Here is a 26,318-nt window from a genome sequence, read left to right as displayed (position 1 = left end):
CTGGGAACTTCAAGGCCGGCAAGGAAGGGAGCAATCAGTTTGGTGCTCAGGAACCTTGAGGCTGGTAGGGAGGGGATGGATAAATATGTTTGGTTCGTCTATTGGGTGCACAGGACCTTCAGGGCCTGATAATGAGGGGAAAGGGAAATGAATATGTGACCCAGTCAGCTGCAGAGAATGGCTGCTTCCATCTTAACTTCTTTTAATCAAATCCTAACAATTTACTTATGATTATTCTTCACTCTTTGTTGGTTCAGTTTCTATCTTAGCCATTGCCTAACTGTAAGAAAGCAGAATTTCTTTGAGCAATTACAAAGTGGATGTGTAAAATTTTGTTTTCTCCTTGGTAGAATTATTTCACACCTGTATTATTGCCCTCTATGAACAGAGCTGCTGCTTTAGCTTTTCTTTTATCTCCCTGTCAGACAGATCAAAAGCCTTTTCTGTCTTGCACTGTAAGGTTTCCAAGCTGTTGCAGCCAGTAGCAGCTGTAAATGAATGTTAATTCTGACAAATGTTGCACCCACTGCATTGCATACTAGAGTTCATTTGTTGTGTACTCTTTCTGTTAAATAGATCAGAATACCCTGCGAAGTCAAACGTGAATGAATGAGACAAAGACTTTGTGCAGCTCTGAAGCATTTGGCTGTTATTACTACACGAAACTGTGCTAGGCAATCTGCTTTGTGAGGCAGAGTTCATGACATCTGCGGTTACACGCTGCACATTGAACTTGGCAAAAATAATTTAGTTAATCAGGAAAAGCAACTTGTTTGCTAACACTCTGAAATACAGTACGCAGTCATTCAAGTTCAAATGTAAAGTATTTTATTAACATTCCTGTAAGAAATTACTTTGGCAAGAGCTTTTGGTAAAAGATTTTGAGAGAATCAGCTTGGAATTAAGATTTTGCAGAATTTCCAAGCTCTGGTTTTGTGGCATGCTGTGGCAAGGAATCATTGCTGCCTTCAGACCCATGGCTGTGGTTCAAAGGTAACTCCTCGAGTCTTCTCCCTGGCATCTTGAGGCTACAGAAATGATTCACTAACACAAAATCAGCAGGCTGACATTTCAAAACACTTATCAATGCTGAATCAGGAGCTTTACAGTTTCTACCACTATAAACAAAGGAAACTGAATACTGAGACGTATTTACACCACAAGAAACAAAAATTCATCGTTGTGCCTCAGAGAAACACAGAAGTATGTGAAGCATGCTGTTAACATTGCATAACCAACAGTTGTCTGTGCTTTCTTGACAGTGATTTTTTTTTTTTCCAGTGAGTAAAGCTTTTTCTTTGCATATTTTTTTTTTCCCCTCCCTCCCTGTTTTTCAACTTTGACTAAGTTTTCCTCAGTGTCTGAATCATGGCTTATTAAATACTGATGGCTGTTCCTTGCAAGGCCCTCACAAGAGCCACAGAAAACTTCAGTTCCATGTTCATTGCTTTAGCCATGTAATGTTATGCTATAGAAAGGGCTCTTAATGCAGGAAGCAGCTTGTGAAAGACGACCACCTTTCCCTTTGTACTCACTTTTGTGGGATGTGTGGTGATGACTACTTGGCAATTGCTTTAAATTCTACAGAAAAGAAGATGGAAGAAAATTTACATTTTACTTTCTTAACCCACGTTCTGCTATTTCAGTATCTTCCCATATAATAAAAAAAATGTATTTTCTAGGATGTATTTTCAGGCAGTAGTTAAGAATTAAGTCAGTTTATTTTCTATATGTTAACTCAAAGCTGACTGAAGGTCAAGACAAAAAACAAAGCAGGTATTGAAGGTTCATCATTTAGAACAAGTACTTTTCTGTAACACAAATAATACACAAAAAGGAAATTGTTACTTATGTAAAATTATATAGCATGTCCATGCATAAGATGTCTTAAAAATTAATCAGAAATGGCTCAGGTTATATTTCAAGAAAATAATACAGTTTGCGTTTTGTTTGTGTTGCTTTTCAACAAACTTGGAAGTTAAACATTTGTTTTTACAAAGATCATTAAATCTCAGTATTTTTAATATGCAACTTTTAAGTAATTGCCACTTAATGTTATTTTTAAATTACTTACAAGATGTATTTGTCTAGATTTTGATGATGAAACAATTTCCCTCCCTTGCTTCCAAGGCATGTCACATTTACTGTTTCTGTCATCTGATTTCATCATGCATGACACAGTAAAACTGGTGTAAACCCTAAATAAAACTACTTACTTACACATACAGCAAGGATTCCACCAACCCCTGCAAGATCAGTTATATTTTCTTGCTTCACCTTCCTTAAGGTTCATTCCATTTCAGGTTTCAGCTTCAGGAAGGAAGCTGGCTCTCACACAAACAACCTTTCAGAAGTTAATTCTGACCCAATTTACACCTTTTATACACCACTGATGTTTCAGTACAGAGTCAGAGAGAAATTTGGCCAGAAATTCAGGTTTAATCGATGTAGGTTTGGATTTTTTTCCTATATTTTCTGCTGTTGTATATTGGGTCACTTTGAAATAGCAAAGCTAGCATTTTTTAATTCATTATGAGAAATAACAACTGCCTCAAATAACTTGGCTGGATTCTTCCCCAGCCTTTGGTCAGGATCACAGTGCATGTACGTTAAACAGTACCAATTTCCTTGCTATATGGAATGATTTTTCAAATAGAAAAAAAATAAACATGGTAGGGAGACTATACTAAGAATACACAAACTTACATGGGTCCATTTATGTATTTGTGAACTCTAGGTGGAGATTAAATTGGAGATGGGGGTCACTACCCATGGACTAGGGAAGGAAGGCTTTGATCAGGGGTGTATGTATGCGACTAGATGCCAGACCTCTAGTGGACACAATGGTGAAATGCTTATAGAAACACATCAACATCCCATGGGGGGATGGATCTGTATATACTGTCAGCGGAAGAGCTTCTCAAAAGTCTCTTTCAAAAGCTTACCTGTTATTTGTGCAAAACTGTCACAGGTCCTATTACTCACTGTAGTTTTGATGATGTGCAGGGGTCCCAGAAAATCAGTTTAACATTAATTTTTCAACTAATTTCAAAATCTACCTAAAAGCTACACTGGGAAATGCCCCAAACTGGAGGACAAGAGGCTGGAAAGCAGCCTGCAGAAAGAGATCTGGGGATTTGGGTTGAGGGCAAGTTGAGTATGAGTGAACAGTGTGCCCTGGCAGCCAAAAGCACCAGCTGTGTCCTAGGGTGCATCAAGCACAGCATAGCCAGCCAGTCGAGGGAAGTGGTTGTCCCAGTCTGCACTGCACTGGTGCAGGCCCACCTCAAGTACTGTGTGCAGTTTTGGGTACCTCAGTATAAGAAGGAATCAGACTGTTTGAGCGTGTCCAGAGGGGGGCAACCAAGATGGTGAAAGGCCTCCAGGGCAAGACTTGGGAGAAGCAGCTGAGGTCACTTGGTTTGTTCAGCCTGGAGAAGAGAAAGCTGAGAGATGCCCTCATGGCAGCCTACAGCTTTCTCAAGGGGGGCAGTGGAGAGGGAGGTGCTGATCTCTGGTGACCAGTGATAGGACACGAGGAAAGGGAATTAAGCTGTGTCAGAGGAAGTTCAGACTGGGCAGTAGGAAAAGGTTCTTCACTTGAGAGAGTGGTCAGTCACTGGAACAGGCTCCCCAGGGAAGTGGTCACAGCATCAAGCTTGTCAGAGTTAGTAAGAAGCATCTGGACAATGCTCTTAGCCATGCGGTTTAGTTTTGGGTCATCCTGCGAGAAGCATAATGGATCCCTTCCAACTTGAGATATTCTATGATTCTGTGATGCAAAGGACCACATTTTGGTGCAAGAATGCTGGAACAGAGTAGGCTCTGGCTTCTCTTCCCATACAGCTGATGTCTGTTTTCAGCCACTGCAGGAGCCAGGAATTCTGCACTTGCAATAACAGAGATATTTCTACCTAGGGGAGACTGGCCTAGTTGTTTCAGACTACAAGAGGAAGGCAAAGAGGAAGAGGAAATCAGGTAGGAAGTACCAAAGTCTCTCAATTTATTACCAACATCTTAAAAATCAGACAAAGCCAAAAGCTGACACAGTAATATTAACTGGGGATCTTAAAAACAATCACATATGGTGCACAGTTTGGTATTGTTAAGATTAAAGCTATCTATCTTCTACGGTGATATTCTACACAAATTTCTTCTTGTGAATACGTATCAATGATGTGATCAAATAGGACACTTGGTGCAGTGCCATTCACTGCACTCAGTGTAAAAAATTAGGTCGCCAAAATTGGTTTTATTTACAAAGGTTTTCATCCACAACAACTGACTTTTTCTTCTAAAATTATATAAAATATATTTAGGAAGAGGATGACATTGCATATTTCTATAAACAATGAAATAAAAGGAAGAATATTAAAAAGCTTAATTAAAAACAGCAAATAGTTGAACTGAGATAAAGTTACAAAACAAACACTTGTCACTGATTACAAGACTAAAACGCAGTTCAAATCTCCAAGCCAAGAACTGACACCCGCAGAACAGACAACTATTATTCTTTGATATTTTGAAGCAGCCTTAATAAATGAGACTCAATAACCTGTTGAACTAAAGCAGAGAAAAAAAAAAAAAAACAAAAGGTTAATCAGTGTTCATTTTTTTTTTCCACATCTTTAGGGTTGTACTATTTTTTCCTGGCAGATGCTGGCTTGTCCTGTACAATCATTTAATAAAAACCAGACAGGAATAAATTCACTCTGGGAATCGAGTTTGCATCCGTTCAGAAAATAAAAGCCTCACACAATGCAAAAACAATACACCCAGTAAGGCACATGATGTTTTTTAGAGGTGATTATCTGTTCTCTGCTTTGAAAAGGCAGATAGCATACAGAAAGCAAATTTTTTAAGCCTATAAATGGAAAGTAGGCAACAATGTTTATTAGAAACTACTTCTGTGGAATGTTTTGAGATTTAACTCTGGAAGTAGTCCTACATAAAACGACAGAATAGTTTGGGCTGGACTAGATGACCTTTAAAGGTCCCTTCCAACTCCCCTGCAAGGGGCAGGGAGATCTCCAACTAGATCAGGTTGCTCAGAGCCCCGTCCAACCTGGCCTTGAATGTTTCCAGGAATGGGGCATCAACCACCTCTCTGGGCAACCTGTTCCAGTGTTTCACCACCTTCATGGTAAAAAATTGCTTCCTTACATCTAGTCTAAATCTACCTCCTCCTATTTTAAAACCATCACCCCTTGTCCTATCACGAGTGAAAACCCTACTAGAAGTCTGTCCTCGTCTTTCTTATAAGCCCCCTTTAAGTGATGAAAAGCACAGGGCTCTGCTTGGGGTAGCTATGTGTGCAGTGCTGGGCTTATTTTTTGATTCAGTTTATTTCTGTAATGGGAGACATTTCACAGTTTTCAAAATGAAGGCAGCATGAGGGAAAACCAATGAAGAGTCCCTTCTGTGCCTCTGTGTTTGTCCCTCTGTGTTTTCCAGAACCAAGTAAGGTAGCCTAATTAACTAATCCTGACACTATTGCTCTCTGCCTCCAAGATAAGCTAGAGCTAGAGCTAGTTGACAGGGGAAGAAGGTCTGGCAAACTACATCACATCATGGCGCTCAACAGAGTGCCAGGGTGAGGGGTTCAGGAGGGCTGCAGGCCTCTTATCATTGTCCAGTGCAACACACACTCCTTGGTATAGGGTGGGGAAGGAGGTCAGTCCCCCTTGTCTGGATCATGGCTGCATCAGCCCTACACATCATTATCTGTGCCCACAAATGCAGATCCAGGTCAGTGACATTTTCTTACTAGGTACCTGGCTCTCTGAGATAGGCACGGAAACTCCTGCCCATTTGGGGCTGATATATTCAGGTGTATTAAGACTTGTAGGATAGGGATCTACTAATAGCTGCAAAACCTCTACTAAGCCATTACAGCAGCTGCATAAACAAGGAGCAGTAAAAATAAAAATCAAAGAACTTATATTTGCGATACTCACCACTCCGATAGCCCAAGGCTACAGCCAAATCCATGGAATTATAGCCAGCATCTGTTTCGATAGTTGGATCAGCACCACTTTCTATGCAGAACAGGAAAAAACCTCATATTTCTGACAATGAGAACAGGTAGTATATTATTACTGATAATTCAGTCTGCACAGTCTGCTTACCAAGGAGAATTTTTACGCATTTCACATGGTTCCCATGTACTGCATAGAGTAGGGGTGTGCCTCCATTCTGCAAAAGCAGAGAACAGCCTTAGAGACTTACATGATTGAGCAATTGTAATTCTTTAACACACCAGTATACTTTTATGTATCAGTAAGATGCTTCACACATTTTATAAAAAATGAGGTTCCGTTTTGGTTCTTCAAAACTTCCATCTTTTTTTTGTCTACTATTTAGACTGTAAGCTCACCCTTCTACAAGGCTGCAGGGTTAGCCTCATTCACTTTTTACCAAAAAGTCAGAACTAGTTGGGCCAACTTCTCTTACCCTATGTAAGTTTTCAAACTCTCAGATAGTTCAGAAAAGGTAGAACAATTTTCATACTCAAGTCAGTGCTGTGTCCTGTTTCAAACTTCTGACCAAAGCACTCACATAAATTCAAGCTGGAGTCTTACCCAGTCATACTCATTGACATCAACTCCACAGTCGAGCAACATTTTGACAATATCTGTGTATCCTTTACTGCAAGCCAGTGAGAGAGCACTTTCTCGCCCTTTCCCCAAAATCTGAGGATCTGCACCCTGAAATAATAATAAAAAAATCAATCACGCTTTTTCTCTAATGTGAGCTTTCACACAGAACTTACTTTCAAAACTCGTAAGTGTATAGCAGCACTGAGAAACACAGGAAGGCAAATTGAACTAAAAAGTAAATAAATTGAAAATTAAGTGTGGTTTTTTCCTTACATTCTGGAGGAGAAATTCCACTACTGCTATCTGCCCATGAGCTGCAGCCCACATCAGAGGAGTAAATCCTTCTTCATCCTTATGATTTATTACATTTTCTGTTTAAAGAGAAACAGGCAACTTAGTAATGCCTTTCACTAATGCACTGTATGAGCTGGTGAAATGTGTTGACGTATCCATGGCAAATGGACCGAGGTACTAAAAGCCATTCTCAACTTGAAATTAAAAAAAATCTAACTGACCAAAGTAAAATTTAAGATTTAGGCTTTTTTTTTTTTTTAAGCTCTATAAATCAAGCTCTGTTTTCACTCAGAAATGTTACAAGTTGTCTGTAATCTGAGCTTTATCTTTGGAAAAAAGAGAAGGGCTGCTTGAAAAATAAAGAGGTAAATTTTGTATTATACTGTAGAAAGTGTTTTTTTCAATAGAGTATGCTGCACAATCTTATAACAGGTTAGCTTGTGAAGCAAGATAGATAGTATAACTCCATTCCTCCCAAAGTTCATGTAATCTATAGGGTGTTTTGTGAAAAAAATTAAGGTCTACTTCTAGTGCAGGTGAAAGAAGGAAAAAGAACTCTTTTAAACAATTGGCTGACTTAAATATTTGAGTTGGCATTTTTTTGTTAATATCTAAGTACTTAAAATATCCCATGCTCATCACAGCACCATAATATGCATTTTAAACTGTTACCGACACTCCAGAATCAATTTCAGTTCCATATACATGGCACATTACAAAGTACATAGACTTGGCAACTCATTACCTGCTTTCCATTAAACATTTCAACAAAGATGTACTGAAAGCACGTCTGATTGCTAATAGTACAATAAGAATATACTATTACCTGTACTCAATACATTATGTACAGTCAAAATTTTGTACATGTATTATGGGCACACTGAAGACTATCACACAACTCAGAATGAGTAGCACTATAATATTGCAAGCTTAAACTACAAACATATAACTGTTTATGTTGATTGACTAAATAGAATGGGAAAGCCACCATTAACAAAAATGTGTTTTAAATTACACAGATAACGATAATTTAGAGAATTAACTCTTTTGATAGAACTAACTGATTCTCCCTTCTGATTTCTATAGATTACCTATACAGCTGAGGAGCAGGGGGAGGAAGGGATTTACTTACAACTCCTATTAATGCTAATGTTTAATTCAAAACTCAAATCACAGCAATGAGTGAATAAAAGACTGATGTGAAACAATAGTCCACATTTACAAAGAACAGATACCTCAAATATCCTTCAATTTGTACCAGAACTGAGGATTTTTTTTTCCAGTACAGCTTTGGGGAAAAAGTCAAGCACAACAGGGTATAAATGCCTCAAAGAAGAAAGGAAGGCATTTAACCTCCCTCTGTCTCACCTTGCTCAATACGTGTGGCCAGATACAACATTTCTCCCTGAGCAGCCAGCTGATGAACTGACAAAGCTGCAAAAAGGGAAGCAAAAGCACGTGTTACGCACACCAATTTTCATTCGGGTTGAGCAGTACAGAATTTGAGAGTGTAGACAGGTTTCACCTTATATTCTGAACTGCAATCACTATCTTAAAGACTGAAAAATTTCCAGAGTTTCATAGGTTTAGGTAATGTTTTAACCAATGTATAAATCATACTAGAAAGCAAAGGTACTTCCTACACTAACTCTTTACAAGGCAACATGCCCTCTTCCCTGCTGCTTGGTCAACAGCCCAAGATCACATTAAGAACATTTATAAATTGAAAATAGCACCTTTTGATAAATTAAGGCTGTGTAAATAAAAAATGACATCTAAAAGATCACATGCCATCAGGAGACCTGTTATGCTTTCAATAAAGCCCGCAGCATGACTCTCACTCACTACAATATGGAATAGATCGGACATTACAAAACTATACACAACATGACATCTACAGGCAGAAACTATTGTGTTTTTTTTTTTTTAAGTTACTTTTAATAAAAAGTATCCAGCATTAAAAACAGAAAAATTCTGAAAAAACTACGAAGAAAAAGAAATCTCTGATCCCACAGTGAACGCTCCACAGGTGCGTGGTTTTGATAATTACAATTTGGAGCAGGTCTGAAAGGTGCTTAGGAGAGAATATATGATAAATTATTCACATTGTATAATAACAAAACTAGCTAATGGTTACATAATATGTAAGTGTTCACTGTCCTCTTCCTATTCACTATATGGAAGATTGATTTATTTTTTTTTTCCAGAAACACTGCATATTTTGTTCAGATGCCTATGTTGTAGCTCCAGATTAATTTTTCCCATCTAAGTGGCCTTTTTAAAAAAAAATTTGGATTTTAAATTATAGAGGAAATAATTTATAGATGAAGTACATTACAGACAATTAGTTTGCAAAGAAAATGCTTGATAATTAACAAAACCTCATAAATAATACTGCCTTCTTGACTTTCAAGATCTGTGACAATCACGACATTTGCAGTAGCCTATAGCACTTACCAACCATCTAATTTTAATAAATTTTACAAGATGCACAAGTTCTGGAAACAAGTATATGAAGCACATTAACTTAAAAGCTTAGAAAGAATCATAAAAATATTTACCTTTATTTTTTAAATCAAGAGTTTGATCCTTTCTGGAAAATACATTTCAGTAATGAATCCAATACAGCAGGTGGATTACTATTTTACAGTTGGAACCATGTGAAATTAGACAAGACTATCTCAATGTATTTTTCCTATATTAAAGTTCAGTACAACACCAGAGAAAAAACTGGAAAAAATCTGTCCCATACAGTTCACACAATAATTATTAACAGTAAGGCAGAAGCATACTTACAGTTCACAAGCAGAGGAGTTGTAGAGACTTCGTTCCCCCTGTGTTTGTTAGTTAGAGTAGTTGATTGTTTTATTGGTGAGAAATGCTTAGTAGTTGATGGAGTATAAACATGTCTTACTTGGATACCAGGGGAAGGAGAAGTGTGGATGTTGCACTCAGCTACATTGAACAGAGAAAACAGACAGGATTTTAGTACTAGTAAGAGCATTAAAAGCAAGCCACAGATTCTAAGTCAAGCTAGAAAGCACCAGTATCACAAGATCTTTAAAACCCATGTTAAGTAAGCTTTGTGACACGTGCTTTTCCCACTGTGTATTGTGAGAATTGAATAAAGCGCTGTATTCATTTCTAGCATGAAACGGTGCTGCTACCCCACATGTTCACCATGGCATAATGTCACCCAAAGACAAGCTGGTGTCTAAATGAACTAAGCCTTTGTCTAGATTTTCAACATGCCTGGTGTGGATTTATCAGGTAGGATGGCTCCACTTGGCCTGTCACATCCTTACCAACAGCTTTCAATGCAACAACATGACATAGCTCTGGTCAGTCATGCAGTCAGGTAACTGCTCATCTCATCTCTCTGCCTCTCCCTAACCAGTCCCCTGGATGGGTGGAGACAACCTTCACTAATTGTCTTCACCAGGACTTCTTCCTCTCCTGTTGGATAAAACTGTAACTGTGTTATGAATGCCTTAGTCAGCAGGAAGAGAGATATTCCACGCTAACTTACATAAAATGCAACAGCAGGTCACCAGCTAGAATTCAAGAAATCATTCAGTGCTGTTGTGTTCATTTGTCCTAACTTTTCTATAGTTTGCTACCACAATCTAATGGCATTTTGTTACAGAATATATATATATGTTATCTTAGCTTCTAATTCTAAAAAGTAGCTTCTAATTCTAAAAAGTAGCTTTGAGGAGCAGCTGAGAAGCAAAATACTTTTAAAGAAGCTAACAGATGAAATCCTTCAATAGAAGGATTAAACTCCACTATTGGCTAAATTGATTGGACAGTAGTGTGCACTAGTAATTAATGACTGGAACCATAGAGAACTTCACACCACAGAGAACTTCATGATCGTAAACCCAAGTGCAAATCTGGGGAGAGAACCAATTAAAAGAAGTAGAGGGTAAGAAAACGAGAATGAAATGACATTGTTTGCCAATCAGATAGCTACAGCTGACATAATCAAATTAAGAGACCTACCAGGGATTTTTGACCTGCGATCCGCAGGCCTACTTCTAAGGGGTTCACAAATGTTACCTAAGAAAAATAACCCTATTGCTGATGGGTCTAAATTTGCCGTTCAGGTCTGCAGCTCCACTAGCAAGCACTTAGGGCCTGTAAATCAAAAAAGTTTGAAAATTACAACGGCTGAACTGCAGCCAAACAATACAAATAAGAGAAACCATAAAAATCCACAATAGCTCTGCATTTGTATTTGTTACAGGAAATGGGTCAAATTCAACCTCATGAAAAGATACATGACTAACAGTCTGAAATATGACAGCAAGCACTGGAAACCACAATTGTTAAGGGGAAATAAGATTCTATCTAATTCTGTTCTCTATCAATATGCTCAGCCATGAAAAAGCACAGATCAGTTCTGATGAAGGTGCCCAGCAACGGCTGGAGATCAGCTGCAGGGATTCAGAACTGGAGCAACATTTGCTTTCAAGTAGCGTGAGGCTGAATTGGCAAGCCAATCACTACAAGTACAGGCTTCATACAGCCACAATGACAAAACAAAGTCAACCGCGTGACCTAATTATTTTTTCATCGTACTAGTGAAAAGATAAAATGTGCCGCAAAAAAGCTATTGAAGTTGAAATGATCATATAGTGCTTTCAGTAGAGTTTTGTAAAGACACGTACATTCAACAACGTGCAGCATGTTGCAGGACATGCTACACAAAAGTAACTTTTGTTTTCATAATCAGCATCAGCTCTTATTAAGTTAAGTTAGAGACTTTTTGTGCCACTACTTTTTTGATTAAAAAGAAAATTTAAATGCAATTTAAAAATAATATTGAGGGAAATTAATTTTACATTAATAATCCATTAAGCATACAGTAAAAATGTTAGAGGAAGAAATTTTAGAAAACTGTTACTGATTAACACACATATAAGGTAGAAGCTGTTTTTTAAAAAATGTAACAGCTTAACAGGATGACACAGTCCACACATAACAATTTGTATCATAAAGTTCAACCTTTAAATAAGACAGATGCCACTTCAAGGTCAGAGTTAACTTGGTCTTGAATATTTTTACTGTCCTCCTCATTCAAAGATTTCACAAATCGCGAGCAGACATTCATATCAAATCTATTGGGCAAAATGAATTTCATTCCCATGGCGACACTCTGAGCTGGGCCTTCCTCTGTGTTTGAGTCAAGCTGATGCTCCACCTTAATGTCTGGCATGGGTGGAAGGCTGTAGCTAGTGGTACATTCTTCCACAATTAACTGGGCTCCAACATCCAAGTTTGTTGAAGATTCCATGGCTTCAGTCATATAAAATTTTTTACGCAAAATGTTTCTTCATAGTTTCTAGCTAAAAGCAGTTCTGACCAACCAAGCTGTATCCAAAGAGATCCAGACAGGAACAACCTGTAACGGAACATGCATAACATAGGCTAAGACATTCTGGTAAAATAATGCATAAAAATACACCAAACTTGGCTTCATTTAAGCTTATGGCATTTGGGTTTGATAGTCAAAACCTTGGTAAAATATGAGTCTTACTGCCGTCACAAGCTATTGATGGAATCCACCATTTAAACTTTATCACATGGATATTTAAGCCAAATTCCATAATGAAGCCAGTAGGAATTTCATCTAAACAACATTTCAGAATATTGGTCTGGCTGCAATAAAAAAAACCAAAACAAACCACCACAACCAGCCACATTTATACCACGTCACATACAATTTATAAAGAGAAGATGATTTTATTTGCTAAGAACATTAGACTGGAAGGAAAAGTTAAAATGACTTCATGTGCCTTTATGACTCTAGGTGTTTTCATAACCTAAAATAAACAGCTGTTAGGAACTCCTTCCTACACGCGTAGGAAAACGACAAATCCCTTTTAGACTGATGACAGCAAAACACCTCAGAATACCCGGGGCCTTCTGACAGCGCCGCGGGAGGCCGAACGCCAGGCCAGGCTCCACGGCAACGCCTGGCAGGCAGAACGGCCTGGCAGGGCCTGGCCAAGGCTTGGCACTCCCGCAGCCCGCCCTCCTCCCGCCGGCTCCGGGACGAAAGGCCCGAAGGCAGGCGGCACCGCCCTCCGCGGACGCTGCGGGACACCCGCTCCCCGGCAGAGCGGCCCCCGGGCCCGCGGCCGCCAGCCCCGCCTCACCTCCGCGCCGCTGTTCCGTCCGCTGATGGGGGAAGGGGAAGTGACGCGCTGAGGCCCCCGCCACGATTGGCTAGCGAGAGTCGCCCGCTGATGACGCTCCGCGCACGCGAGCGCCTAGGCTCTGCTCGAGGCAGGCGTGGGGCTCGCCATAGCGGCGGCGGGGCGCAGCGTGGCCTTCGGCCCCTGAGGCGGCGCGGCTCGGCTCGGCCCGGCCCGGCCCGGCGCTCCCCTCCCCTCCCCTCCCCTCCCCTCCTCTCCCCGATCGCCTCCGGGAGCGGCACCTGCCTGGCCGGGCCCCCCCGCAGGTGGGAGCGCGACGCGGCAGCGGCCGCCGCTGCCTGAGGAGGCGCCGCCGCCGCGTAGGCCTTCTCCTCGGCCGGCGGCCCCGGCTCCCGCTCAGCCATGGCCACGTACAAACCGGTGGTGGTGCAGGCGTTCCCCAAGCTCGGGGAGAGGATCACGCAGGACACGGTTTACTGGCGGGGCTACAAGGTAGGCGTGGAGCAGCGGGCTCGGTGGCTGGCGCGGGGTCTGCGCTCCGCTCCGTGCCCGTCCTGCCAGCTCCGGCGGCTTTTGGACAGGAGCCGTTCGGTAATGCCGCCCGGAAACCTCTTAAACGGTGTCCTGCGAAACGAGCCAGACTTGGGCCTCACGTTGGCCCGGCAGACGCAGTTACTGTGCGGGAGGTTTTTTTTTTTTTTTACAACTTTCATGCGACTAATCAAAGCATTTTTAAGCATGCCTGAGTGAATAAAGTGGTTTGTTTTTTTTTTTTTTGCTTCAAAGTCATAATTTATGGGTCTGTTGTAATGTATGAATTGCCAAAAAAAAAAATTTAAGAGCAGAAGTGGGTTGCCCAGTGAGGTGGGGGACGCCCCATCCTTGAAAACATTCAAGGCCAGGTTGGATGGGACTCTGAGCAACCTCATCTGGTTGGAGATGTCCCTGCTCCTTGCAGGGGGGTTGGGCTGGATGGCCTTTAAAGGTCCCTTCCAGCCCTATTCTATGATGCTAAGTAGCCTGGCAGAAAATAAACTTTATAGGATTGTATTTAAGAGATAGTTTGGTTCTAAATGGAGCTTTGAGCTCTCTTTAGGAAGAACAGGTTTTGTTTTTCTGTTTTCATTTTTAATGGTGTGCTTATATGCGTTTAATGATCTTTATCACAATTGTTTTAGACACCTGTTCAGATAAAGGAATTTGGTGCAGTAAATAAAATTGACTTTTCCCCGGTTCCTCCATATAACTATGCTGTCACAGCATCCTCAAGGGTAAGTGGCTTTTCTCAAATTTTCATATTCTTGTCCTTTGATTGGTATCATATGAGTGAACTTTATGTCTTCTTGTTTTGCTAGATCCACATCTATGGTCGTTACTCTCAGGAACCAATCAAAACATTTTCTCGCTTCAAAGATGCTGCTTACTGTGCCACATACAGAGATGATGGCAACCTGCTTGTTGCTGGCAGCGAGGAAGGCAGCATTCGTCTCTTTGACATTAGTGGAAGAGCACCGCTGAGACAATTTGACGGTCATACTAAGTAAGACAGTGTTGTTTGTGTGCATAAGCTCGTTTGGTGTATTTACATATGTCTGCTTTGCATGTTGCTGAAAATCCAAGTAATACTGATCTAGGTTGCTTGCAACTGTTTCATAGACCTTACTGAAAAGCAGATTTTTAAATTCAATTAAAAATTGGAGGTTGTTTTTTTTTTTAATTCTAAATGTGAATTGAGTACACGGAAGAATAAATACATTTTTCTAATTCAGGTAGATGTGTGTTAATGTGCTGTGTAGGCATAGTCTTGTGACTCCGTGGCACTGATAAGCACATTGTATTTCATGCTGGCAAGAAAAGAGTTCTAAAAAGTGGCTAAACAAAAACAGTGAAGAACTGTGCCAGGAAGAGCAGGAATCCCTTAAAAAAGAAAAAACAACAACAACAGAAGAAGTGCATGATGGCGGGGTGGAGTGGGGAAGGAGTTAGAAGAGGAGTTCTGATGTAGCAGTGAGGAGAGGACAATGATATTGCTTAGTTTAAACAGATTGCTGTGCTGTGGAAGACCAGTATGTGTTTTATCTCTCTAGAACAACAAACTCCCTTTCACTGGAAAGCACACAGGCAGACCTTGAGAGTGTTTGTATTTGAGGTCTGTGTTTGTAGATCATGTATTATTTTGCATCCTAACCACTAGGTTAACTGTAATAAAACTTAAGGTATCTGTGTTTTCTGACAAAGTCAAATCTGTTGGGATATTATGATGATAATGCATATTTAAATAGTGGTTTTGAAGGGCAAGAAGAGCGTCCAAACCAGGCATACCTAAAATTCACTATTACAAAATTTTTTTTGAAGGGCAGTGCTGGTACACAGACCTCTAAGTAATAAATGCAGACTTTACAGCTTTTGAATGAGCAGCTAGTAGACCTGTAAACCTTTAAGGCAGATCATAGCAGTGCTTAGGTAAGCATCTGTCAGCCTGACCCTTTTCTGGCTGGAAACAAAATGAAAGTGTTTTTAACCTCTAAACTGAGGCTTCATAACTTCCAACAGTAAATACTTTGCACTTTTAAGTTAGAGATAATACTTTAATAAGCTCTTCATATAGATGAACTCTTCTGGAAACAAGTGTATATTTTAACTTTGGATATTGTGAACTTTGGTTTCTAGGGCTGTTCATGTAGTGGGTTTTCTGTCTGATAAATACCGAATATTTTCTGGTGGTGATGATTATTCATCCAATTTGTGGGATATTCCAAGTGCCACAGAAATCGTCTCATACAGTGAACATACTGACTACGTGAGATGTGGCTGTGCAAGTAAAGTGAATGCAGATGTCTTTGTAACAGGTTTGATTTTATTTTTCATATATGCTTCTTTTGCATTGAATTGAAGAAAAATGCCAAAAGATAGTTTCGATACAGTTGGATTTTGTTTATTATATTTTAGACCTGGAGAATCTGTCTTCCTACTTAGTACTTAACTTTATTGTTTCTTTTTTGCTTGCTTTTTAAGCTTGACACTGATGTTTGTAGGGAAACTCTGAGTGAACTAATTTTTAACATATTTATGCTTTAGCCTGTTAGGGTTAATGGGACTGTTCTGACTGGACTTTGAAAGTTTTAAGAAAATCCTATTAATGTATCCTTTAGTTGGGATTGATGAAAGTGTTTTATCAGGTTTCCAGAGGAGGACGCTAGGTCCATTGTAGTTTGTACATCCCAGAACTGGAAGACTCAAAAATGAGAGGGCTTTTCTGAGCAACCTGATCTAGTTGGGGATGCCCCTGCTCCTTGCAGGGGGGTTGGACTAGATGACCTTTGAAGGTCCCTTCCAACCCAAACTATTCTATGATTCTGTATGAGGAGTTACTTGAAACCAATTGCTTTTGGTTTTCCTAGCAATAACTTTATATTAATCTGTGCTAGATTGCTATGAAAAAGCTAGTATTCCTTGCTTCAGGAGGCACAAGAGATGAAGTTTCATCAGGTTGCGTGATATTTATTGTTGTAAATACACTTGATTAAAGGAAGGGAAATAAAATTAAGACTTAAATTACTTCTAAGGCCTGACATGTTGCTAGGGCTAAGATTGGAAGATGTATGTTGCCTAAAGGTTGTAAATTAACCAAGGTTAACCACAAGGTGTTTTAAGTGTATGGTTTAAAGCTATTACTGTTTGGCAGGAGCTCCTTTACATTGTAGAATGTGGCTGTTTTAGTTCCTGAAGTAGTTGAACTGATGAAACTGAAGCTATTTATGGTGGTGTTTGCAGGTTCCTATGATCATACCGTGAAACTATTTGATGCACGAACAAAAAGAAGTGTCATGACAATAGAACATGGCCAGCCTGTGGAAAGTGTGCTTCTCTTCCCATCTGGTGGGCTTCTGGTGTCTGCAGGTACTTTAATAAAATCAAATTTATTTTCTGTGGCCCAAATTTGAGAAATATTTCAATTGCTTCTTTCTTGTGTGGTGTTTTCATTTGGTAATGAAGTGGTAAGTGATAAAACAGCTGGATTTCTCAAAAGAGCTTCTTTAGGAGTCTCTGTTGATCTGGAGGGCGAAGGTAGGGGTCTTTTTGTGTCTGACTAGATTTTTTTGTAGTTGGTCCAAAAAAAAATGTAATTAGCCAAATGCTAAAGTGAAGAAATTAACATTCTTAAGAAGTTTTTAAAAGATGAAACTCTTAATGATGACAAGGTTTTTTAGTCTCATCTTGCCATTGCATCAGAAGTCCTGTAACCCAGTGGTATCTGTTTTTTGTTTTGTTTTGTTTTTTTTCCTAAGGAGTATGTTGAATTTTTCAGCTGTGCCTGCAGAAAGGCCTCAAAAAGAGCAGGCTAGTAGTGTGTCTTGTTGCAGGATATGTTCATAGTGGATAGGGATGGTGAGTAGGTACAGAAAATTCTGTGTTATGAAGGAGGCACTGTATCAGTCTGTGAAAACTTCTCCAGAGAAGTGCAGATGTGTATGTATGTCAAACTATTTTCTGTGCTTCCTTCTTACAGGTGGTCGGTATGTCAAAGTTTGGGATGTACTAAAAGGCGGACAATTACTGGTTTCACTTAAAAATCATCATAAAACTGTAACTTGTTTATGCCTGAACAGCTCTGGACAGAGGTTATTGTCAGGATCCCTGGACAGGTTAGTATATTTTGTGGCTTTATTGTGATTCAAATTCTTTAGGACTTTTTTGCTTTCAAGGAAATTATGCATCAGCATGAATCTGTGCACGTTTTTGGGCTTAAACACTTTTAACTGTTAGAGATATAACTTACTTGAAAACACGTCTTGGGGCCAAGGTACATACTGTGATATACAGTACCGTTTTCTTTTTATTATTCTGGATAAGAATTGTCAATAAGAGTTGCATGTGCCATTTGGGAATGCATGTGGGGAACTTCTGAATAAGCATTCATTTTTCTGAATCTCTAAACTGACCTGTGCAGTCTCTGTAAAGTAACTATTCTTAACTTTAATACAGTTCAAATAACTGAAAGTGTATACCTTTAAAGAGCCTAGTCTTTGTGCCATTGCCTTTTTGTAGCCAAGGTCCACAGGTGAAATATATCCTTCCTGCTTGTTTGTTTGTTTGGGTTGAGTTGCTGAGTACTGGTACTCCATGTGTTGTCTCTGAGACATTAGAAATACAAAGTGGTCTGAAAGGACAGTGGTCTGTTCTCTTCCTCCCTCCCTTCCCCCTGTACTTCCTAGGCTTCCTCAGGCTTTGTGATTACAAAGCATAAGTTGAAGGATCACACTAGTTGTGCAGCTATTGTCATTCAGTGCTCACAGCACTAAAGTTCATACTTGTCGTAGATAATGTTTTGTTTTCCTCCTGGTTAAATATTTCCTAACTTCAACCGAATCATTAAAGAACAGCTGGATACAAGAATATCTGTGGATTTACTTCCAGAATTGTCAATAGATCTTACATTTAAAGTTTAAGAACAAATTTGAAGAAATGCTGTCCTAGTGTTTCCTAATAAGCATTGCTGAAGTCAGATAGTTGCTATATCTGTCTTCAATTTCTTTTTCTGTGCTTGCCCCATTTTCATCTTTTTTGGATAAGAGTAATCCTTTTTTTTGACTTTTGTGTATCTTTTAACAGAACCTTTCTGTTGCAGGAGAGGTGATAACTAAGAAGCTCAGTGGTAATCTGAAGAATGCTTTTTATAAATACTCAGTTTCCTTAAATGATCTATAGAAGCTGAGAGTGATGAAATTCTTGTCTGTCTAAGTGTCTGCAATAAGGCATTAGTAATGAGGTTTTAATCATTACTTTTCTGTATAGGCATGTGAAGATTTACAGTACTACTTCCTACAAAGTAGTGCACAGCTTTAATTATGCAACATCCATCCTCAGTCTCGCATTGTCGGTAAGTACATTCAAAATCTTTCTAGGCAAGGTAATTACTGATACCTTCTAAGTCACTGAAGTAATTAATTTTTGCTTTTATTGCTATTGGGTACCTGTTTCAGGAGAGTGCTGTACATGCAAAGTAGGATGACTGAATATATTCCTCCTGAGAAAATGCATTAAGAGATTTTTAAACATAGTCCATTCAGATACCAGATGTTATCTGATCAGATCTATACAAAACTGTGTGTTTAGCAAGGACAGTAGGTATCATAGGGAAAGTATTCAGTTTAGAAGGGAAGTCCTTTGCCTTTAGGAAGATTGTACTCATCTTTTGCCTTTCAGGAACCTTCTGAGTCTTGTTGTGTGGCAGTGATAAAAACAAAAAGTTCATTTGTTGAGAAATGTAGAATAGGGTGAACTTGTCTTGAGGTTGTTGGTGTCAGATTGGCCTGAGGAAGAAAAGAGGAGAGGGCATGAGGGATGAGCATAAACAAACTTATCTGCCAAGGCATGTGTCTTATTGTCTCAGAAACAGAAAACAAAGACTCTCATTTTTCTGAAACATCTGAGTTCCAATGCATAAGTGACCCGCTGGCCAGAAATTTGGAGGCTAGCACCACTTCAAAAACAATGCTGTCATCATGTAGTCACCCTCTTATGTAGCCTCTGCAGGACATGAGGACGTGTAAAAGGGGTTGTGAAAGATCTTTACTACCTTTGCTACTTTACAATTGTTCTGCTCTTCTGGAACCTAGAATGTATATGTGGTGGGGATGTTTTCCTTCCTGCATTTGTATCTCATTCACTAGGGAGCTAGAGCTAAATGAGTTTTGAATTGTTATGGTGGAGGTGAAGAGTACAGAACCAAAAAAACTACTTGCCCTTTAAGCCTCTACAGCAGCTGCAAAACGTGCAATACCTGTAGTTTTGCATCTTTTGAGCAGTGTATCTGTCTTTTAAAATATAATCTTTTGTTTCCTGTTGACTAAAACCCTTGAGTTTGAAATGGTCATGTGAGAACATAAGACTGGCTCTACTGGATCAAACCAGAGGCTGGTCTAACTCAATACACTGCTTCCAAATATAGCCATAAGTAGATGTGTATGGAAAACTAAAAACAGGGCAAATGTATATGATAAGTTTCCTGATGTTCTTCCAAACTCATTTTCAGATGATAAATTTGCTCACCAGAGTCTAGTTTCTGTGTATTTCAAATAATTTATCTTGCATAAATCTGCTGGGTGTCTCCTTGAGCTTGGACAAACTTTTAACCTTCACTAGATTCCTTGGCAAGGAGTTCCACGTTTCTGCTACTTGTTGTGTGAAGAATTGCCTCCTTTTGTTCCATTTGAACCTTCATTGTCTTCATTTGGTGCCCCTAAATGAGACATTGACCATTGGATCTCCATCTATACTCGTCATAATTCTGTAGGCCTTTGTATCCCTCCTCAGTTGTCTTTTTTTCCTATGATAAAGAGTTCTGTCTCAAATCAAGCCAAACTTTGATTCTCCTTTTTGAGGTTTTTTGATCTTTTATTCTGAATCTGCTACTGTCTTTTGAGAATGACTGACATAGGATTTAAGATGCAGATAAACAATGAATTTATTCATTGCCATAATAACTTGCTAGTTTTTATTTCTTCTGTAGTAATTCCTATCACTTCTTATTTGCTTTTTTTCTTACCAGCTGTTGAGCATTCAGCTAATGTTTAATGTTTTCATAGTATTATCTATTAATAGTAACAGGTCAGAACTCACTATGTTATATGTGAAGTCAGTGTTTTTCACTAGTGGATCATTTAAAATTAAACTTTTATCATCAAATACATGCAGCCTGTGTTATGTCGGTAAAATTTATACCAGTGACTAGTATTTTGAACAAGTTTCACTTGTTTCTCAAAATCCTGCTGCTCCATGATGGCTTTCTCACGGATGGTGTTCATGGCTGTTTTATAGCCTGTAATAGCCAAAGGCAGTTGTACACCTTTGCAAAAAAAAACCAAAAAAACCCAAAAAAAAAAACCCAACCCCAAACTATGGTACTTACAGAAGAATGTTAATGCATATCTGAGCTCACTTCAGTAGTTGGGCTGTAGTCCCTGTAGGTATTTGTTAAAGGTTTATTAGCTGGATAATGTTGCTTGTGATCATAGCCTTGAAGCTGTCCCTATTTTGAACAAGGTATTTGACCACAGGACCTCATTGAGGTGCCTTCCAACTGAAGTTATTCTATGATACTGTGATTAGAGCCTTATCGTGAAGCATAAAATTTAAAAAATATGCATAGTAGAGCATACATAATTAAATAAACCACTAGGTTCCTAACTCTGTAATTTCTTAATTTTAGCCTGAAGATGAAACCATAGTCGTAGGTATGACCAATGGAGTGCTAAATGTTAAACACAGAAAACCTGAAGAAATGAAAGAAAAGTCTCAAAAGAAGAGACAACCAGCATATAGAACCTATATGAAAGGAAGAACTTACATGCCAAAACAGGTACAGGGGGGTCAGAAAATGTATGATGAAGCAAAATTCCGTTTTGTTTTTTGGTATGTGCTAAGTTAGAGAGAAGATACAAAGACACATAAGTTTTTTCATGGTAATACATCTAATCCAGTGGTGTGTGTGCGTCTATCTTACTCTGAACTTATTTTTCAATTCTAGGAAGATTTCTGTGTCAGTAAACCTGTAAAACGTGTTTTGAGGAAATACGACAAGCTGCTGAAGAGCTTTCAGTCTTCCAAGGCCCTTGATGCAGTACTGGAGGTAGGGCACTGTTTTTTGTCTCATCAGAGTTGTGTGCTGCCATCAGATTTGGATTTTTTCTATATGACAAACTAATTTTATTTCAATGTATAACAAAAAAAAAGAATCAAACTTTTGTGGGTTTTGGTTTTGCTGATACCAGCACTATTTTGTATGTAAAGATGTTGCTTTGGTACTAAACTCTTCTTACATATGTCCAGCCACCCATCAGGCTTTATACTCCTGAAGTTACAGTTGCAGTCATGCAGGAACTGCATCGCAGAGGAACACTGAGGAGTGCGCTTGCAGGCCGAGATGAGAAGCAAATTAATCTTCTTCTTACCTTTGTTGCAAGGTATCATTTTAACCTCAGTTCTCTCTGACTATTTTGAGAACTGTATTTCTCAATAGCTTTTGCCACAGAGTCTCAGCTCTTGAAATCTCACTGCCTTCTGCTTTCTGACACCAAGGTCTGGGATAGTACTGAAATAGTTTACCTGTTAGCACAAAACAATTTTACTGATAGTGTGAGAGAGTGCATTTTACTTCTTTGCCAGACATCCTACCCTTAGCCTATTATTTTCAGGAGTCTCCTTGATGAAACTCCTGTCTTCATGTACTGGCTTTTAATGTATGTGGCTTTTGCCAGTCCTCCAACCCCCACAGCCTTCCTGAAGGGAGGAGGGTACATACCACATATGTAACTTTTTTTGACTCACATCTGACATCTCTTCATGGAGAAAAAAATGTCTGTATGCCTGTATGAGAAAGCTGCTTGTTGGTGGGAGAAGGAGTGTAGTTGGCAAAACCAGTAAAATTGAGATGTCTTCTAATTTTGCAGGCGTGTGATTGAGCCTAGATTTACTCCTGTACTGGTGACTGTTGCAGATATGCTCACTGGTAAGTACAGCACATAAAAGATTCTCAAAGCCGTATAGCTAGCTTGGAAGTAAGGTAAAAGGTGCTACTGCTACATTTTTAAGAAACCAAACGTTTATGTGTTTGGAAGTATGAACTCAGTGTCAAGAGAGTAGTCCCTAAAGAGATATTTCCACGTAACTTTGACCACAGTCAGTGTCTGATTTGTGTCAGCTGCAGGAAGCTCCTCATGGTCCCTAAGTATCTTTGATACTTAATGTTTCTACACGCATGTAGTACAAGTGACTTCTACTTCTCCAATGTGGTAAAAATAGTATTTGAGTAAAAACTTCTGTTTCTGTAGTTTGACTTACTGTGAGTACATACTGAAAATTAACACTGTTTTCAGAACATTATTAAAATTGTCTTACATGTCCACAATGGTGGACTTGTGCCATAGTCCTTAAATGCACCTCTAACTAGCTAATATAATTTAAAGGTTTTTATAGATATGTGGATTCTTAAGTGACTTTTTTTTTCTTCACAGACATTTATCAGCCTGTGGTTGGGCAGTCTGCGATTGTTGATAGACAATTCTTGAGACTTCAGGAAGCCATAGGAAAAGAGATTGACTATCAAGAGGAACTACTAGAAGTTTTGGGAATGATGGATACGCTGTTTGCTACTTTTACTAAGAAAAAAGCTTCTTATCTAGAAGAGAATAGAAGTAATGGTCTTACAGAGACTGTTGAAACAAATATGAATAACTGACTGACAACCATCATAAAAATTTTCCACAAAAATAATGTGGACTTGAAATACAAGACCTGTTCTCCTGGTAACTTTTTGTAATAGTGACTTTCAAAATAAGCCCTTCTATGTTGGAAGTTCTATCTTCCAAACTGTGTTTCTGAATAGGCTGAATGACTGAAGACAGAGAAGAAAGAATGTTTTCAAGATTTTCCATGCAATATTTTTCAAACAATTGAATTTTAAATTTTTATTCTAAAGTTATGTAACTTTTAAAGTGTTTTGTGCATCCAGTACTAAGTCATTATTTGATTTGGAGAAACAGTCAAGAATGTTCAGTTTTAATTTACCAGAAAATAATTGAGGTATGTCTTATTTTAATGTGTCATTGCCCTTATTTAAGGTTAATATCCCGCCTCACATACCTGAACACAGGAATAAAACCACATATGCATTTGGTAAAACTTGACTACATTGTGTTTCGTGTCTCTGTTTCAGACTTCCATGAATTCATACGAAACAGCAAAATGACTCGAGAAAACAAGTGCATGCTTATGTATATTGAAAAACTTGTAGTTTCATTTTTAAAATAGTGCATGTGTGTTTATGAATTATAATTCTCTAGAAAATAGGTAATTCTTACTTCTACAGGAAAATCAATTCAAATTAAAGAAATGTAGTGAGTCATTAAAACTGCACGCCAGTGAGAAAATCCTCAGTTAAGTAAAAGAACTCAATTTTTGTCTAATTCTATAACTCAATGTATAGTAGATGCAATTTTGAGTCTATGCTGTTATCAGTATGTATGTGAATGCTGGGGTAATTGTTTAATTTAACTTCAAGCAGTGCAGGAGAAGGATGGTATACTTTGGAAAGACAGATGTGCCAAAGGCTGCTCAACACATGTAGGATGATGGTATGGTAGAACTTTGTCCTTAACCTGTTCTCTGTGACTAGTATTTTCCCCTAGGCCTGGAATTTATTTGAGAGAGTAAATTTCCTGCAAAAAGGGATTTGCTCAAGTGCGGCAGTGAAAGATGGGTATCAGTGGTAGAAGTAACTTGAACAATTTTGCAAATTCTACCTTTTTTGACTGAAAAGTGTGGAGCAATATCTGGTCTTCCCTTAAATTAGTATGTGAGCAATATATGTTCCTGGCTACTGGGATTTGCTAGTTTTGAAGATTTAGGATGATAATAGGTAATAATGAGCAGCATGTTAATGCAAACTTTAAACTTTTAGTTTCCTTGCTGCTTAGTTTACAATTTTTATTTATTTCTGCTATTAGAGCTGAACTTTCTTTTGCCTTTTAGGAAATCTGTGTGCTGTTTTTAATTGTGGGACTTACTCAGGCAGTATCTCATAGGAGACTTCACACAAAATGAGTTTTTGGGGAAGGGAGGCTTTGCCTAGACCCTCCTTATTTCATGCTCCTTCAGTAGTGCTTGGAGTTGAAGGTGGTCATTTTTCCTGGCAGCGTGGTGTTCCACGGCTTGAGAATCACTGGATCAAATATATTCTTAGTTCTTACTGACACTAGTTATATCTTAAAGTATGTATCTGTTGTAGTGCCTGAAAAGTTTCATGTGTGGCTAGGAGAAGCATAGGAAGCAGTTAGATTAAAACAGCAGATTAGTTTGAACTAAATTGGAGAGGTACAGATTCAGTGCATGGACTGTTCAGTGGATGAGGAATTGGTTGGATGGTTGCATCCAGAGGGTAGTGCTCAATGGCTCAGTGCCCAGATGGAGGTTGGTGACAAGTGGTGTCCTTCAGGGGTCGGTACTGGAACAAGTACTGAAGTACTGTTTAATATCTTCATCAGTGACATAGACAGTGGGATTGAGTGCACCCTCAACAAGTTTGCAGATGACACAAAGCTGACTGGTGCAGTTGACACACCTGAGGCATGGGATGCCATCCAGAGGGATCTGGACAAGTCGAGAAGTGGGCCCAGGTGAACCTCATGAGATTCAACAAGGCCAAGTGCAAGGCTCTGCACCTGGGTCAAGGCAACTCCTGGTATCAATACAGGCTGGGGGATGAAGGGATTGAGAGCAGCCCTGCTGTGAAGGACTTGTGGGTATTGGTGGATGAAAAGCTGGATGTGAGCCAGCAATGTGTGCTTGCAGCCCAGAAGGCCAACCACATCCTGGGCTACATCAAAAGGAGTGTGGCCAGCAGGTCAAGGGAGGTGATGCTGCCCCTCAGCTCCACTCCTGTGAGACCCTACCTGGAGTACTGTGTCCGGCTTTGGAGCCTGCAACATAAGAAGGACATGGACCTGTTGGAGCAAGTATAGAGGAGGACCACAAAGATGGTCAGAAGGCTGGAGCACTTCTCTTATGAGGACAGGCTGAGAGAGTTGGGCGTGTTCAGCCTGGAGAAGAGAAGGCTCTGGGGAGATCTTGCTGCAGCATTTCAGTACATAAAGGGGTCCTGTAAGAAAGATGGGGACAAACCTTTTAGTGGGGCCTGTAGCGATAGTACAAGGGGTAATGGTTTTAAACTAAAAGAGGGTAGATTTAGACAAAATATAAGGAATAAATTTTTTACAATGAGAGTGATGAAGCACTGGATCAGGTTGCCCGGAGAGGTGGTTGATGCCCCATCCCTGGAAACATTCAAGGCCAGGTTGGACAGGGATCTGAGCAACCTGATCTAGTGGAGGATGTTCCTGCTTCTTGCAGGGAGGTTGGACTAGATGGCCTTTAAAGGTCCCTTCCAACCCAAACCATTCTATGAAGTTTTTCAGCCCAGAGACCTTACTGTGGCCTTTCAGTACTTAAAGAAGGCTTATATGAAAGAGGGACAGACTTTTAGCAGGGCCTGTTGTGATAGGACAAGGGGTAATGGCGTTAAACTAGAGGAGGGTAGATTCAGACTGGATATAAGGAAAAAATTTTTTACAATGAGGGTGGTGAAGCACTGGAACCAGTTGCTCAGAGGTGGTTGATGCCCCATCCCTGGAAACATTCAAGGCTGGGTTGGATGGGGCTCTGAGCAACCTGATCTAGTTGGAGATGTCCCTGCTCCTTGAAG

General features: G+C 39.4%; 2 protein-coding genes across 5 annotated transcripts; one reads left to right on the top strand and one right to left on the bottom strand.

Annotated features, from left to right (window-relative positions):
* Positions 1-805: 805 nt before the first annotated feature.
* On the bottom strand, positions 806-13,587 carry ANKRA2 (ankyrin repeat family A member 2). Of its 4 annotated transcripts, none has more exons than XM_086769987.1 (9): positions 12,805-13,047; positions 11,904-12,300; positions 9,690-9,848; positions 8,262-8,327; positions 6,873-6,970; positions 6,582-6,707; positions 6,129-6,195; positions 5,958-6,038; positions 806-1,811 (listed from the first exon to the last, which is right to left on the bottom strand). In XM_086769987.1, the coding sequence occupies exons 2-9, from the start codon at positions 12,202-12,204 to the stop codon at positions 1,795-1,797; spliced, it is 915 nt and encodes a 304-aa protein (XP_086626113.1). In that variant the 5' UTR covers positions 12,205-12,300; positions 12,805-13,047; the 3' UTR covers positions 806-1,794. The 4 variants fall into 4 exon arrangements, with proteins under 4 accessions (XP_086626113.1, XP_086626112.1, XP_086626110.1 ...); XM_086769986.1 differs by lacking the exons at positions 806-1,811; positions 12,805-13,047 and adding exons at positions 3,984-4,563; positions 13,476-13,587; XM_086769984.1 differs by lacking the exon at positions 806-1,811 and adding an exon at positions 3,984-4,563.
* UTP15 (UTP15 small subunit processome component) lies at positions 13,261-23,745 on the top strand. The gene is made up of 12 exons (XM_086769983.1): positions 13,261-13,549; positions 14,236-14,328; positions 14,413-14,597; positions 15,728-15,906; positions 16,832-16,957; positions 17,568-17,703; positions 18,854-18,938; positions 21,270-21,419; positions 21,588-21,689; positions 21,890-22,023; positions 22,510-22,568; positions 23,074-23,745. Exons 1-12 carry the CDS (start codon positions 13,460-13,462, stop codon positions 23,295-23,297), a joined length of 1,563 nt encoding a protein of 520 aa, XP_086626109.1. The 5' UTR covers positions 13,261-13,459; the 3' UTR covers positions 23,298-23,745.
* The last annotated feature ends 2,573 nt before the right edge of the window (positions 23,746-26,318 follow it).

Source organism: Chlamydotis macqueenii, chromosome Z (genome assembly GCF_036417535.1).
Source record: "Chlamydotis macqueenii isolate bChlMac1 chromosome Z, bChlMac1.mat, whole genome shotgun sequence".
In the NCBI taxonomy this organism is placed as follows: Eukaryota; Metazoa; Chordata; class Aves; order Otidiformes; family Otididae; genus Chlamydotis; species Chlamydotis macqueenii.
The sequence above is the reverse complement of the archived record's forward strand: the minus strand, read 5'-3'. Positions and strand labels throughout refer to the sequence as shown.

Coding starts and splice junctions, on each gene's coding strand:
- ANKRA2 (XM_086769986.1), bottom strand. CDS start 12,204: ATGACTGAAGCCATGGAATCTTCAACAAACTTGGATGTTGGAGCCCAG. Junction 8,328..9,689: donor AACTCCTCTGCTTGTGAACT/GTAAGTATGCTT, acceptor CCCTTTTTGCAG/CTTTGTCAGTTCATCAGCTG. Junction 4,564..5,957: donor AGCCTTGGGCTATCGGAGTG/GTGAGTATCGCA, acceptor TCTCTGCTTTAG/TTCAACAGGTTATTGAGTCT.
- UTP15 (XM_086769983.1), top strand. CDS start 13,460: ATGGCCACGTACAAACCGGTGGTGGTGCAGGCGTTCCCCAAGCTCGGG. Junction 13,550..14,235: donor TTTACTGGCGGGGCTACAAG/GTAGGCGTGGAG, acceptor CAATTGTTTTAG/ACACCTGTTCAGATAAAGGA. Junction 15,907..16,831: donor TGCAGATGTCTTTGTAACAG/GTTTGATTTTAT, acceptor TGGTGTTTGCAG/GTTCCTATGATCATACCGTG.